This window comes from Alexandromys fortis, unplaced genomic scaffold, assembly GCF_014885135.2.
Source record: "Alexandromys fortis isolate MF-2015 unplaced genomic scaffold, M_Fortis_MF-2015_v1.1 scaffold_141, whole genome shotgun sequence".
Taxonomy (NCBI): domain Eukaryota; kingdom Metazoa; phylum Chordata; class Mammalia; order Rodentia; family Cricetidae; genus Alexandromys; species Alexandromys fortis.
Window position 1 is genome coordinate 45,066 of NW_026068060.1, and position 16,770 is coordinate 61,835.

At 46.2% G+C, this 16,770-nt stretch overlaps 1 protein-coding gene across 2 annotated transcripts in view; it reads right to left on the reverse strand.

The window, feature by feature from the left end:
• The window catches only part of B4galt5 (beta-1,4-galactosyltransferase 5), a 51,925-nt gene extending 35,536 nt beyond the window's left edge, over nt 1-16,389 (reverse strand). Inside the window, exon 1 of one of the 2 annotated variants that reach the window (XM_050120159.1) lies at nt 16,135-16,389. In XM_050120159.1, the coding sequence (XP_049976116.1) occupies nt 16,135-16,249 (115 nt within the window). In that variant the 5' untranslated portion in view covers nt 16,250-16,389. The remainder of the gene's footprint in view (nt 1-16,134) is intronic. The other variant, XM_050120158.1, reaches the window with a different exon arrangement.
• Nucleotides 16,390-16,770: the final 381 nt, after the last annotated feature.

Here is a 16,770-nt window from a genome sequence, read left to right on the forward strand (position 1 = left end):
TCTTCTTCTTCTTCTTCTTCTTCTTCTTCTTCTTCTTCTTCTTCTTCTTCTTCTTCTTCTTCTTCTTCTTCTTCTTCTTCTTCTTCTTCTTCTTCTTCTTTTTTTTTTGGTTTTGGTTTTTCGAGACAGGGTTTCTCTGTAGCTTTGGTGCCCGTCCTGGAACTAGCCCTTGTAGACCAGGCTGGCCTCGAACTCACAGAGATTCGCCTGCCTCTGCCTCCCGAGTGCTGGGATTAAAGGCGTGCACCACCACCGCCCAGCTAGGATTCTCTTCTTAATATATGCCACTAGTGAAACTTGTGCCTACTCTGCCCCTTGTAAATGCTATTTTTTATTAAACAACTTTACATGGTATCATGAATTCTAAGACTATTTACATCATGCTGTGACAAAATTAACTACACAATAAATTAATATAATCACCTTTATAGACAAGTAAGTGCACTCCACCAATGGCATTCTCATGGTACACACAGATATTCTTTAAAAGAGTGGAAAAAGAAACCATCTTGTCTAACCTCAAGCCAGTCATCTCCAATAATTCAGAAGCATGGGGATATCCTGAGTGACTAAAAGAATGGGAAAGGCACCACCCTTGAAGGCCTCCACTAAGCTCTACTCCTGCTACCACAGAACCAGGGACAAGCCAGGCCACTGTGCCCACAGCAGTGCAGGACCAGAGAAAGGAAACACAGGCAACACAGAGCACTGGCCCTTTGGTTCCAGCTCAAAACAACAGACACCAAGCCAAGCAGCAGCGTGACTCAACCCCAGACAGCTTCCTAATCCCTTAAAGGGCCCCTGCCCAGATCAACCAAAGAACACAGCAATCGCCAGGCCCACACAGGTTCTCTGCTTTACTGAACCAACCATTAAACTGTTAAACTTCCACATCAATTAACCGAGTGTCACACCATTCGCTGGAATATGAGATTCTCCTTAACATTTTCAATAGTATTTAGGAATGAAATTAAGTAGATTTGGGACCAAAGGGTCAAATATTTTATATACCAACAAAGACAACATTTTTTATGGTTTCCATATCAAAAATCCCTACCAGAAATAATCTTACATCCAGATATTGTATTTATAGTTACAACAGAGAAACAACTATCCTTGAAAAGACTACAAATAGCAGAGGCCATTTGGAGAGCAGAACCTGGAAATCCAGAGTTCAAACCATCTCAAAATAAAAGGAGGAAAGAGAAAAAGTGACAGAAAGAAAAGAGTGAGCTAAAAGAGTACTCTATAGAAGTCCGGCCCTGACTCAACCATTACGTTCTTCACCTCAGCCTTCTCAAGAGCCTGTGTTCATTGAAGAAAACAGAAGTTAACATGGTGACAGAGGTGTGCAGGAGTAAATAAGTGTCATTTCCCTTTATCACTCTTAAACTTGACTTAATGGTTCAAAAATATTGTTCCAACAGAACAAGAAAGGCAACATGTGTTAAAACCTAGTCAAGGCTGGGGTCGTGGTGCACACCTTTAATCCCAGTACTTGGAAGGCAGAGGCAGGTGGATCTCTTTGAGTTCAAAGCCAGCCTGGTCTACAGAGCGAGTTCTAGGACAGGCTCCAAAGTTACAGAGAAACCCTGTCTCGACCCCTCCCTCCCCAAAAACCTAGTCAAACATGATTTACCTCAGAAGGTACATGTCTAATGACACAGCTCACAAGTCTTCTGGCAAGTGGCACAATCCAATGAAGAGTCTGCTTTCCAACACACAACGCATACCTGAAGCACCAGCTCTGAATGTGCCATCTGTTTTACTGTTTTAATTAGCACTAATAAGTTAGCAGGGCTAATAACACTAAAATTAGATCTGTAGTGTTTAACTGGTGGTTATTGGGCAATGATCTTGAACACAAACCACAAGAGCCAGAGGCGGGCTGGCAGGTGCTTTGGCAGGGCTTTTCCCTTGCAAGTACAGACTTGGCTCTGCCCAGGGCTGGTATAAATTAAGCGCAGTAGAAATTAGTAATAGCTTCTCAGAGGGAGGGCCAAGGGCATGGCAACACACAGGTGCTATACTCGAAAGCAGAGCCTCCGGGGCACAGGCCCCTTCACCCTCCAGGTTTACCACAGCCTGGGAAGACATGGTCCCTGCAGAAGTTCTGAATTTCAAGAGTAAAGGTTGGGAGTGGTAGGAATTTCACTGAGACCAAGAGCTTCAGGCTTTGCATGTAGCATTCACTATAGATTCTAATCTATAGACAGGAAGCTTCCCACTCACCTACCCAGCATGGTAGTGAGGGCACAGGGACAGTAAGGAGACATTTGTCTGAACTGGTACTGGACTTCAAGCATCTGCATACGATCTTTCAATTCTCCTGCTGTCCCTGCAGGCTTACCCACTGTCTGTCATCGTTTTTCACAGGATGGCACTTGAGATCACAGGCCTCTGAAGGAATGAAGTCCAGTCACTCAAACCTTCAAAATCCAGGTTACAGACTAGCAGACCTCTGGCTTGCATTCTGTTTTATGCTGGGGCAGGGAGGGGCTCTTCCAGCCAGCCCTTCCACTTTGTTTCATGGTAAGTCCCTAGTCACATCATGGAGGTCCACTATACTATTCATTTTATTGTAGCTCTGAGGTTTTCTATAATAAAGTCATTACTAAGGAAGCAAATTAGCATGAGCCTAAAGCCAACCCCCAAAGTAGCTCTTAAAATTCAAGTTAATCTTCCCTAGTGCCAAGTGAAATCTGAACAAATCTCAACATTCTAATTCCTACAAATCTTAAGATTCTTAATACTTTAAACCAGAGTGAAAAGAAGCCAGCCTCCCAAGTCAACAGCAAAACAAAATCAACAGTGTCAAACCAACCTCTGACTTCTTCCCCCTTCCAGCTTCTCACTGGCTCAGACTGGTAGCCCAGGCCAGAACCTTACAGTGGGAGATCCAACAGCCCTGCAGATGACTCCAGGATGTGCCCTGGCCTTGCTGCAATGGAAAGGAGCTCTTCCTACCTTGTGCTCATACAGAGCATGGGAGAGTAGCTCCCATGAGGAACAGGCTTCTCACATGGGTGGCAATTTCATAAACAGCTTGGTTCTTCACTCTCCTTCAAAGAACCAACATTTCCAGATCCTAAGCAAAAAAATGCCTCTTGAAGCAAACTTTGGGCTGGGCATGGTGAGTCCATCTGTAATCACAACACTCCAGAAGCTAAGGCAGGAGGACTACCAAAGTTCCAGGCCAGTTTAAGCCATAGTGAACCTTGACTTAAAAAAATCAGAGGGATGACAGGCAGCATGTGTGAATCCCAAAGACAAAGCATGAAAACATGGAAACATGGGAACCATGGAGTTAAGTATGCCTCTAACTAAAACTAGAAACAATACCCCACAGCAGCTTATATTCTAAGTCAGGGCGGACTGTGTCCTTATGTTTATTGGTTATTTTACCTTAAAGACTCCAGGCTAAGGATAAAAAAAAAGCAATGCTACACTCACTTGTGGTATACAGCACCACAACCTTCACTGCCCAACACTTATCAACAAGTCCTTCCAGAGCATCTGATAGTATGGGAACCAGGGTTACAGTGGTGACCAAGAGCATCAAGGCCCATGAACTTGTTGAATGAGAGGCCTGGGGCCAGCAGCATAGAGCTGCTGCGTGAAAACAGTCACTAGCCAGTCTGCTGGAGAAGTGCTGGAGGGACAGGAAGCAGGTTCATGATGCAAGACAAATGCTTTCTGAGCACCTACTAAGTGTCACACTGATATGGTCTTACTATGTAACTCTATAAAGACCCTGAACCCTCAGTCCTCCTGTCTCTGCCTCCCAAATACTGGGATTATAGTGGTGCACTGCCATGACCCTCTTTACACACTTCAGTAGCTGGAAGATGGCTCAATGGTAAGAGTGTGCACTGCTTCTCCAGAGGACCCAAGTTCAGTTCCCAAATCCATGTGGGGGTGGCTTCACAACTGCTGGTAACTCCAGCTCCAGGGGAATCTGACTTCCTCTTCTGACCTCTATATACACATAAACAGAAAAATAAACCTTAGGGATAGAGAGGTGGCACAGGGATAAAGAACTTCTTGTTTGGAAAATACAGATGGAAACAGATAATGGAGTTGCCTTTTCCAAATCTCACTGTTTGTTTAACCCTGAAACTGTATTGTCTCACATAAAAATGTAGTAGCCTTGTCTTGCATGAATTACTAGAGAACAGCATTTAGAAGCAGAAAATGTTAACATGTTGAGTTATATTTTAGCCCTACTTAACAAAATAATCAGTAAAAGGGAAACATGGACAATATGGCTTGGACCTGTTTATTGGAAGTGGTCACAGGATGCTTCCAACACTTAAAATACTGAATGGAATATTTCAGGTTTGACAAACAGATGAACTTCTTAAAAATAATCTGAAATCAGCAATCACAGAGGGCACGCCTGCAATCCCAGCACTGAGAGAGACTGAGGCAGGAGAACTGCTACCAGTTTGAGGCAAGTATGGGCTACATAAAACCACGTCTTAAAACAACTAAGAATATGCCAGATGGTGGGTGGTGGCATCCGCCTTTAATCCCAGCACTTGGGAGGGAGAGACAGGTGGATCTCTGTGAGGTTGAGGCCAGCCTGGTCTATAGAGTTCCAGGACAGTCAGGGCTGCACAGAGAAGCATTGTCTCAATTTAAAAAAAAAAAAAAAAAAAAAAAAAAAAGGTACACATAGATCATGAGAAAGAAACTTTCACTCGTCCTTTCAAAAACCCGTTAGTAATCGCAGACCTCAGGCAAAAGGCAGAAGTGTCAGCACTGAAAGCAGTTGGGGGTTTCACTAGGTCAGCTGTTTTTTTTTTTTTTTTTTTTTTTTTAAAAAAAAAAAGGATCTTAGTCTGTAGCCCAGTCTTGAACTAAAGCAATTCTGCCTCATCCTTGGGTGCTGAGATCAACCGCTGTAGTCATCATTCACAGGTAGGCTCTAGACTTAAGCCCTAGCACTGAAAATAAAACTAAGTTATTTTATCATTTGTGCCTCAAAACACATTATTAGGAAAATAACAATGACAAGCCACAGAGTAAAAGTAAATATATTGATACACAAATACATAGTACATCTGATAAAGGTTTAATATTATTCCAAGTATTACACAGTAGCCAACCAACACAGAAAGTGTTAAGTACCAACAGGGAAATGAAGACTGAAACCAGAATGAGACACCATTTCACTCCTACCACGTGGCTTTTCTTCTGAAGACAGGTTTCTACTAGTCCAAGCTGGCTCTGCACCTACTGTGTGCCCTTGACCTTGAACTTCTGGTGCACCTGCCTTCCTAGTGTCCCACCACACCTAACAATTGTCTCTCCCTCTCCACCCCTCCCCCCCTCCCCCTTGTTCATTTTCAAGACAACATTTCTCTATCCCAGCTGGAACTCACTCTGTAGACCAGGCTGGATTCAAATTCACGGAGATTCGCCTGCCTCTGCCTCCTGAGTGCTAGAATTAAAGGTGTGCACCACCACTGCCCAACAACAAACAGTTTTAATTACAGCTCACAGGAGGCAGAAGCAGGCAGATCGGTGAATTCCAGGTCATCTTGGTCTATAAATCGAGTTCCAGGCCAGCCAGGGATACTTAGAAAGACCCTGCCTAGAAAAACAACAACAACAAACAAAACAAAAAAACCTGGGGCTGGGGATGTAGCCACTTGGTAAGTGTTTGTCCACCACGCGTAAAGTTCTGGGTTCAATCCTCAGCACTGCATGAAACCAAGCCTATCATACAACACCTGGGAGGAAATGGCAAAAGAAAAAAAGGATCACCATTAGCTACCTGGGGCCTCAGTGACAACCCCAGCTGACCTAGACACTCTGTAGACCAAGCTGGCCTCAATCTCACAGAGATCCACCTGCCTCTTGTGTAGGGAGTGCTTGAATTGCAGGCATGCACTACCACACAGGAACTTAATGTGTGTGTTTCTTCTTCCCTCATTAATCTGGGAAGCGTACACAGTGTTTGCTGCCAATCCAGATGCAGGGAAATTACAACCCAGAAAATGCCTATCATTACTCTGAGGATACAGAGAAAAATGAGTATTTATTTTAGAGACCAAATGCTTTTACACACAATTCACACAGGACAGATGTGGTGGCTCCTCCCCACACTCAGGAGGTAGAGGCAAAAGGAAAAGGAGTTCAAGGCTAGCTTCCATCAAAACTTGGAGGGCAGTCTTGAGTCAAAAAGAAACAAATATATAAGCAGTACACTGTGACTTGTTCAGTCATTCTGTGGCTATGAGCAGTGTGGCTCAGCACTGGGCTAACCACCGAGGCCCTGGATTTTTCCCCCTCAGACAGGATTTCTCTATGTAGCCCTGGCTGTCTTGTTTTGTAGACCCGGTTTGCCTCAAAATCACTGAGATCCGCCTGCCTCTGCCTCCTAAGTGCTGGGATTAAAGGTGTATGCTGCCCGGTGAGACCCTGGAGAAGGGGGTGTTAAGCCAGTCCTTTCAGGTCTGTCTGATTTGACTTCCTCAAATAGTAACTTTTAGTAAATCAAGTTTTTTTTTTGTTTTGTTTTGTTTTTTGTTTTTTTAAAAAAAAGATGCAGAACTCCTCTAAGGTAAAACATAAAAGCAAAATCCTGATCCTGGAACTGAAGAGATGGCTCAGTAGTTAAGAGCACTCGCTGCCCTATGAGAGGACTAGAGTTGGGTTCCCAGCAGCCACACCAGGTAACTCATGAATGTCTGACCTGACCTGCCTGGACATTCTCTCACATACAACATACATACATACATATAAATAAATACCTTAAAAATTCTTCCATACAGCCAGGTGGTAGTAGGTAGCACCTAGTACTTACCTAGTACCTAGTAGTGTAGCGCCTTTAATCCCAGCACTAGGGAAGCAGAGGCAAGCAGATCCTTATGAGTTTGAGACCAGCCTGGTCTACAAGAGCTAATTCCAGGACAGGTTCCAAAGTTACAGAGAAACACTCTCAAAAAAAAAAAAAAAATCAAAAAAAATTTCTTCCATCCAAAATCCAAATACTTTATTTCAGAGTTTTCCATATAATGGGATGGTAGACCCCTCTACACATGTGCAAAATTAGGGACTCCCCAGGATTGCAAAACAAGTCAGCCTCCCTACAATCAACAATTTTGTCATTCTTCTGAATGACAATAAAGGTTTAGCTAACACAAATACGGCAGCGGTGTTATGTAGAAAAATATTATTTTCTGAGCATCACAAATGGTCCACTGGTCCAAAAGATAAACTGAGCACAAACACTTTAGGCTTTGTGTATAAAAGCATAAAAGTAGAATTCCTCAGCTTGATCCAGCTGTTTTCGTAAAATGGAGTCTTTCTCTTGGTGGGTTTAACTTGGGGAACTAGGATACAGTTTCCAAGTTTGTTGTCTCATGTCCAAGAATAAGGAAACTGCAACATGGAGCAAGCAGAATGAATGGCAATTTTATTAAGGAAACATGGGAAAGAATTCCCAAGCATGGGAAGGGCTCTAAAGGAGGAATACTGTCTGGCTGCCCTGCCCAGTGGGCTTTTATAGCTTTTATGGTGGTAATCAGAGGGAGACTGAGGTCATCTTTACTGAGATTGGTCATTTTTGAGCAGAATATCAGGTGCCGAAACAGGAAAGAGGTCACAGGTCCTGAGTAATGCCCACTCAAGGGAGGGTCCCCAGTGCTCCATGACTAGTTCATGATCCACAGTGGCTCCTGCATGAAGCTGGATATATTGGCTCATAGCTGTAATCCCTAGAGACAGGATCTTGGGTTCAAGGCCAGCCTGATCAACACAGAGAGACCACATCTAAAAACCAGACAAATAGGAGTGGTTACTGTCGCTCTTTGGTACAGTGCTTGTGTAGCACATACAAAGTCTGAGCCGGCCATGGTGGCACAGGCCTGCTGAGGAGGAACAGGCACGAGGATGGGAGGTCAAGGTCATACTCTCCCAATACAATAAACTTGAGGCCAACTTGAGCTATGTGAAATTGTCAAAAAAAAGTTTTTTCAGCATCTCTTCTAGGCTCAGCAGAGTGACACCATCACTAATCCCAGTACTCAGGAGGCAGATGCCAAGTAGATCTCTCAGTTCAAGACCATCCTGGTCTACAAAGCTATCTCAAAAATATAAAAAATAAAAAACAGAACCTTCACAATCAGCAGTTCTATGAGACGAAAACACATTTTCTCTTTTCTCATCTTTCCAAGTCCCCACTTTACTAGACACAGAATTAAGCAATAGGTTTAAATGCCTATAAATTAGGGTGTTCACAGCTGGGTGGTGGTGGCGCATGCCTTTAATCCCAGCACTCGGGAGGCAGAGACAGGCGGATCTCTATGAGTTCGAGGCCTGCCTGGTCTGCAATTAGAGCTAGTTCCAGGACAGGAACCAAAAAAGCTATGGAGAAACCCTGTCTCAAAAAAAATTACCGTGTTCAGAACACTTGGAGGGAGAAAACAGTTCTGTATACTGGTATTTATTACAATGTCTTTGACTTTTATTAAAAATAACAAAGTATTGTGCCCACTAGCATACAGAGATTAATTTACAGTCTAATTCTGTGCTTGCTTTCTGACCACTCCACAGTGGCTACTCTACTGCACAGGTCATCTCCGTAATTAGGCCACTCCCTACCTCAAAGAGCCATTGCTAACTGATGCAGGTAACTAAGGCACCTGGGAACAGCATCCAGGCTCCTTCCATAGACAGTGTCAGTGTCACTGAAGAGGAACAATGCCCTAGGGCAACCAACTGCTTACCCAAGCTAACAAAGAGAAGGGGGAAAGTGGGAAATCCGAGAAGGGCCAACGCTCTAAATTATTTAAGGTGCCACCCATGCTGGGGGAACTGAATTCAATTCGTGGGAGGATCCCATTTGAACACTCCTCACACAAAGGCACCAAATACAAAGCACTGTTCTTTTCACTTCACATCCACTAAACTGGGACTGGAGGGAAAGTGCAATGGGCCCTGTTTGCTGAAAAGTAGGATGAGGTGAGGGGCTGGAACTGAAAAAAAGCAAGACTCCTCTCTGCATATTAAAATTTAAAGATGACCCCAGGGCAAAGGATGACACCAAGACAGATAACATCCCAGGACACCCAGACCATCCTTGGCATTCTTTTCTTTTACCAGACAGACATCAGTGTAGATTCCAAGTCTTGGGTGCCAGGCCAATGTCCTCAAGCAGCAGCACCTCAAAAGGCAGGGAACCACACACAAATCCTTTCCCCAACTTACAGCAGCAGAGTTTTCCCAGAGAATAGGAGTTCTTGGGGCTAGGGTAGAGCTCTCTGGTAGAGAGCTTGTGTAGGCTATATCTTCCACAGAAAAGGGCAAAAGGGTCTAGTTCATGCAACCTGAGGTCAGAAAGTGACTCTATTCTACAGTCCAGTTTCTTCAATCCACAGGGCAGAAGACTCAGCAAGTTTTCATCTAAGTGTGACTGGTGCTCAGTCCCAGTGCAGTTTAGAGCTGTTGGACATCTGAATCAGGAAGAGCAACAAATGTAAGAGGCTTTGGGCTCAGCTCTATACCAAGCCCTTTTATACCCACACTCAAATTTAATTGTGACAAGCACATAGAGAAGCAGTCTCCTCCGTGGACAGGTAAGGGAAGGGAAAACGAAGTGCTCTTGAAGTCAGGGCTGATTGGAACAGAGGTATAGCTGCCACCTCAACTATGGCCCAGTCCTCCACAGCTGGGCATGCAGGTCCCACTCATCTCCTGCTAGTCCCTTACTATTTCCTGCTCCAGGGCCCCTACATGTCCTAGTCCTCCAGCACCACAACTGCCATCCACAGACTGATGAGTGGCAGTATCACATTCAGCTTTCAACCAGGCTCTCTGGTTGACCCCAAGATCTTAAAATTCTCTTGCATGAACCCATCTCCATCAGAATAAAACACAAAACCTTGACCTAGAAGGGACCACAAGGGTAGAAATACTCTGCCCTCCCCACTTCTAAGCTATCCCACAATGAAAGTGCATAAGAGGGATGCTACAAAATGACCTGTTGACTAAATGAATGAAGTCTCTCTACCTAAGTCTGCTGATGACTGACTGACTTGGCCCTTCAGGACATACTGTCTTCCATTTCTAGGTTTCTTTCTTTCTTTTTTTTTTTTTTTTTTTTTTTTTTTGAGACAGGGTTTCTCTATGTGACAGCCCTAGCTGTCCTGGAACTAGCTCTGGACACCAGGATGGCCTCAAACTCATAGGCCTGCCTCTACCTCCAGAGTACTGTGACTTAAGGCATGCGCCACCACCACCCGGCTTCTATGTGTTTCCTGCAACTGATCTTGCCATCATCTGTATGACATGTGTGTCCCTGAGACATTATAATTCTTAACTCTGGCTGATATGCCATCTTTGAAATGAAGCTGCAGTAAGAACTGACCACATCTGGGAACAAGACAGTATGCACACGCCAACTTACTGAGCCATTTTCTTAATTCATTTTGTCTCAGTGATCTACAAAAAACAAAATGTCAAAGGCAGGTCCTGGGACCTGAGGAATGACTGTGACTTCCCTGATAGCTCTTGACTGACTGGAGGCCCCTCTGCCCACGCCTACCCTGCTGGCTTCTGATTAGCCCTTATCTACTTAGCCTCACCTCCACTGCTATTCCTGACAGACCTCAGCAGCTCTCCCAAGCCTTACTGGTTTCCTCTGAATGGTGGCATGTCCCTCCCCTTTAACAGTCACAAAAGGGAAATCAAGGGGTCCAGGTGAGTCAGCAGCATCTTGGCCATTGTGGTTTTGGATTGTCACTCTCCTAAAGAACTCTAGAAAGACATGGCAAGCGAGCCCCTCCCACTCCTGGCTGTCATGATCTTGACCAGTCAGACAGAAGCAGACCCACCTTTCAAACAACCAAAGACCAGCTCACTTCAAATCTAACACCTTCTTTATAGAAAGCAAGAACTCTGCAAAGAGAACCAAAGATATGGTCCACACCCTGACAGCAGGTGAACTGTTCCTTCTATAATCCAGCCTACCTCCAAATACAGATCCCTCGGAAGAAGGAGAGCAGGGAGCTGTATGTAAAGACATCTGTACAGAATTTGGGAGCTGGAGGAAGATCAGAAGTTCAGTTCATCCTTAGCCACAGATCAAGTCTGAGACCAGCCTAGGCAACAGAACACAATCTGTGAACCTGAGTTGGAAAAGGAACACTGGGGGAGGGGGAGTCTTAACAGGAGAAGGTATTTAACTTTCTAGAGCAGAATAATCCATATACCCCCACTGTGTTTCCTCCAGAAAACCCCATGTGTTAAGTAATGGAGACATTCAGAAGGCATTTTGAAGACAGTAACAACAAAAGGCTTTTCCTGACATAACAGACTAAAAGAGATCTGAACATTTATTTCCAATGTTTATTGGAAAAAAAGACATCTATCTGAATACATAAAACATGTGCTTTCTGTATAATCTTCATTTTTTTTTAGAATCCAGTATCTTTTTATAATGTCAACAAACTAGCAGCATTCGATATACTAAATCATTCATTAGCCTGACTGAGGTATAATTTCTTTTGTTTGTTTTGTTTAGGGAGACAGGTTTTTCTGTGTAGTCCTGGCTGTTCTAGAATTCGATTTGTAGACCAGGCTGGACTCAAATTCACAGAGATCTGCCTGCCTCTGACTCCTGAGTGCTGGGACTAAAGGCATGTGCCACCACTACCTAGCAAGGTACAATCTTTTTTTTTTAACACAAAGAAAGGCCTGCAATCCCAGATACTGAAAGAGTATAGGCAAGAGAATTGAAAGTTCAAGGTTTGCCTCCAAGCTAGAGTGCGTAAAACCCTGACCTGTCTCGATCTCCCTACTTTTACATTTATTTGTTTGTTTATTTATTTATGGTATGCCATGGGGAGATTATAAAAGTCAGAGCTCCTTCCTCCACATGGAATCAAACTCAGGTCATGAGTTTTACTCACTGAGCCCTCAATTCTCTCTTTCACACACACACACACAAATGAGGAAATCCAAATACTTCCACAAAATTATTTGGTCAAATCAGGAGGGATCTGAATAACTGGTTCTTTCTTGTCTTCCAAACACTCGCCACAAACCAAACTTTCCTTGGGACTAAGCAGACCAAAACAGGAAAACCATTCCCCACTTCCTTTCTTCAACTGTCAAAGAAGCAGAGAAAAATTGGTTGAAATGGCAAAACAGAACTTCAAATAGTAAAATATCAGTAGTGTGCCGTTAGCCCTGACCGCCTGTGTGCAGGGCCACTCTCCAAGGGTTCCTGTTGTAACAACTGGTGGAGGTCAGCAGCCCTGCACATCTTGCCAAACGAAGGGACCATCAGCTCGCACTTTATATCTGCATCTGTGAGCAGCTCAAGCCCATTCTCCTTTAAAGGACCTCGTCAGCCTGGAGGTCCTCTAAGCTCTGAAATTCCTCTAGTCAGAGGGTCATAAATAAGATCAAAGTTTTCTCCATAAGAGAGGGTATGTCAACACTGCAGGTAAAAGTGATAAGAAACATTCCTCAGGCTGTGGAGAAGGGCTTCAAGGAAGGATACCTCATGTCCAAATACCTTCTCCCCTTCCTCTTCTTTTTCAGTTCTCAGCCCCCAAAAGTAGAAATTGAAACCAGGGCCTCACACATACTGGATGAGAACTCTAATGCTGAATTATAGCCCCATGTTTTTAAAAAAAGTTTATTTTCTTTATTTATGTATAGAATGTGTATTTGAGTGCACGAGCATGTGTGTGTGTGTGTGTGTGTGTGTGTGTGTGTGTGTGTGTGTGTGTGTGTGTGTATGCATGTGCCATAGGCGTGAAGGTACCTAAAAAGGCCAGAAGAGGACTTGAGATTCCTTAAAGAGTGTTAGAGGCAGTTGTGAGCCTCCCCATGTAGGTGGGTGCTAGGAGTCAAAATCAGGTCCTCTGGAAGAACAACAAATGTTCTAACTGCTGAGCTATCTCTCCAGTTTCAAGTCTGTTTTGGGACACGGGGTCTCACTAAGTTGTGATATATTCTGGGAGGGGTGATGTCTCTTAGCCCTAGGGCACATGGTCATAAGGGTTACAAATGGAGTCAAAAGCAAGGATTAGGAAGGTGCAGGGGGAGAGGGGTATCTGGGAGAAAGGTCAGGTTTGCCACCTTCCACTGTACCAGAAAAACAGACCAGCCACCATTTGGAAATATACTAGACTGAACTACGGTTGATACACAGCCTACAAGATACAATTATTTAAATTTATTTATTTCTATTTGCATTGACGCCATGGGTGCTGGATCCCTCGGAACTGGAATTACAGGCAGTTGTGAGCTGTCATATGGGTGCTGGGAATTGAACCCTGATCCCCTGGAAGAACAGTCAATGCTCTTAACCAGTGAGCCATCTCTCCGGGCCCTACAAGATACAATTTCATTTGGTTAGACTTTATGTTCTTTATGTGGATTGATATAGTGACACTCACCTTTAATCATAGCACTCAGGAGATAGAAACAGGCAGATCTCTGTGAGTTCTGGGACAGCCTAGCCTACATATTTTGGTTGTGAGCCTAGCCTTTAATGGCTGAGCCACCTCTCCAGCCCCAGCCTGGCCTACATAAAGACCTAGTCTCAAAATAAGAAAAATAAAAATTTTTTGTATATGTATAGGTGTTTTGTCTATGTGCATGTCTGTGGGCCATGCACGTGCATACCTGGTACATTCAGCAGTCAGAAGAAGGGGATGGATCTCCTAGAATCAGAGTTACAGATGGTTGTGAGCTACCATGTACCTGCTGGGAATTGAACACAAGGCCTCTGGAGCAACCAGTGCTCTTAACCATTAGGCTATCTCTCCAGCCCTCTAAGCTCTTTTAAAGTTTTTGAGACAAGGTCTATGTAGTCCTGGCTGTCCTGGAACTCACCACTGTCTCACTATATAGACCAGACTGAGCTCAAACTCACTGAGATCTTCTTGTTTCAGCCCCCTAAGTGCTGGGATTAAAGGCATGTGCCACAATACACATCTTAAGCTCATTTTTATAACCATCTCAAATAGGGTTTTTATATCTGAAGACACATAAACCCTTACATTCTCTAGACTGCCTCAACCTTTGAGGAAGCTTTACCATAGCATAGATGAAAACTAGACATTTGAAAAACTAAGTTCATTAACAGGGAAGGTATGGAAAGGGGCTGGTGAGATGGCTCAGCAAAGAACAACATTTGCTGCTTTGGGGGGGAGAGCCAGGCTTGGTTCCTAGCGCCAACATGGGCACTCATAACCATCTGTAATTCCAGTTCCAGGGGATCCAATACCCTCTTCTGGTCTTCATAAGCATTGCATGCATGTGGTGCACAGACATACATGCAGACAAGACATCCAAACATACAAAATAAAAATCTTTTTCTAAAAGGCAAGATAAATAAAACAGCCAAATAGCTAAATATAACTGTGGTTATACGGATCCTAAGACTCCTCCTTTTTACTGATTCTCTCCACCCCCTCCTCCCGTCTCCAGTGCTAGGTATCAAATGGGGACCTTGCACAATGCAAGGTGCCACTCTACCACGCAACCACACCCCAGCCTGCTGTTCCTATTCTATACCAACACACTTGAATCCACAATAGATCTGCTCTCTTGCATACTTCGAAGAAGCTACTAATGAAATGTCAAAAGTTTCCTCGTGCAGTGACACAGGATTTGGGGTTCTAAGTGTGGTGGCGGCACAGGGGATCCGCTGACTTGAAATCGACCACTGAGGAATCTGAAGTCAGTAAGTTGAATTTCTGTTGGAGAGTCTGGCTTCTATCCTTTCTTATCAAAAGAGTGACCACCTTGGAGATACAGGGGCTATATAGACACAGACCAGAAGCACCCGTCACTTTCGCCAAAGGACAAAAAAGAGGAGCTGACTGGATGATGCCTCTAGGTTTAAACCCGTCATTTCACACCCATTTTCCGAGACTCTAATATCCTATTCGCTAATGAGCTCTCTTCTCAATTAATTCCACTAATTAGTTATCTATTCTTGTTCAGCCAGAATTCCTGTTCTTTTACTTAGTAAGCCTAACACGCCACAAAAATTATACATCCCTAGCGGGCTGCCGCTCACCAAGTCTGTCAGGACAATCTCAAGTTGGCTCTTCCATCTTCCCAGATGAGGCTGACAATAGGAAACACCACATCTAAACGTCAAGTGAAACCAGTTTTAAAAACTAATCAGGGGAGAACCTTCCACCGTCTCTCTGGAAATTTCTCTGCCAGTTCAGAGTTGCCAGGTCAACAGGGCACAGCAGCATTTACTATTCTATCGCAAAGGCACTTCCCCACCGGCGGCACCCAACCCAACCATCCAGAGTCGGCCCCACCCCCAACAGCATCTTCTCATTTTTCACCAAGGGGTGAAGTTTCCTCCAGAACTCCAAGACCACGCTAAGGCAGACAAGTCGCATCCCTTAAACCTTTTTCCTTCTGCCCCCCAAACTACCTGTAACAGATTTTATTTATTTCAAAGACTCTGGGCGTCCGCTATGGAGATAAAAAGCTTTAAAGGGGCACTTATGGCTCTCCATTCCTTAGAACCCGATGACGCTGGGATTCGTGTCCCCATTTTACAGAGGAGAGAAGCTGAGGGCCCAAGGTCATACAGGACATCTGACCTCAGTGTCCTCTGCCCTTAACCCTCACGCAGCCTTGGCCTTCTCATCAGCCTCCCTTCTGTTCCGGGAAAGGCTCGTTTGCTCCCCAAACCGTCTTCCCCCTCTAAAGGGCGGGCCTTGGAGGAGAATCGCTACCCATTCCGTCTCTTCTCTGAGCGCCCCCTCCCTTCCACCTGGCACCGTTTCCCCAAGGCCCCTGTCACAGCACCTCCTCCAGGGCCAATTCAAACTTCCCATCGGTCCCCAGAGCAGGTCCGGTCCGCTACGAGGATCCGCGGGCGAGCAGCAGGCTCAGGGGAAGGAGGAGGGGGAGGGGAAAGGGGCGCGCAGCCCGCAGCCCCGCCGGGTCTGGGCAGCGGCAACGCGCGGCCGCGGGGGGCGCGGGCGGCTGCGTCAGGGAGGAGGCCGCGCGTGCGGGCGAGCTGCGGGGCGGCGCGGCAGGAAACGGCGAGTCACGGAGCGCAGGGCCGGCCGGGGCGGCGGTGCGGGCCACGGCGGGAAGGGGAGTGGGGTGGCCGCGGGGTCTCCTTCCTACCTATGCCGGGCGCCACATAGACGAAGTAGAGCAGCGAAGACGACAGCGAGAAGAAGAAGAGAGCGGCGAGAAGCGAGCGGCGCGGCAGCCGCAGCAGCCCCCGGCGGGCGCGCATGCTGAGCCGGCGGCCGCTCGAGGGCCGGCCCGGGCCCCGCTCCCGCCGCTCCGGTCCGCCGCCTGGGCCTCGGCCGCCGCCTTCCGGGCTTCGCGCGCCGCCGCCTCGCCGCTTTCAGCCGCCGGCCGCCGCGGGCCGGGCCACATGAGGCGGGAGGGGGGCCGGCGGCCAGAGGAGCGCAGCGGCGGGGGCGGGGCAGGAGGGGCGGGGCCTAGTTGGAGGGGCGGGGTTTGAGGCCAGGAGTGGGCGGGGGCAAGGCCCGCAGCCTGAGGAGCGGATGGGGGAACCCGGCCTGAGGCTGGTGTGACGGGGACCGGAGAAGGGCGGGGCCCAAGGTGGGGGCGGGACGGGGGCGGGGCCTGGTGCTAAGGGCGCCGCCGCGAGCCCGAGGAGCACACCGGCGGGGACCCGGCCTGAGGTCTGATGGGGGGGGATAAGGGCGGAGTCTGAGGAATAAGGGCGTAGCCGCGAGCCTGAGAAGCATTTCGGCGGAGACTGGGCCTGAGGCCTGACAGGGAGGA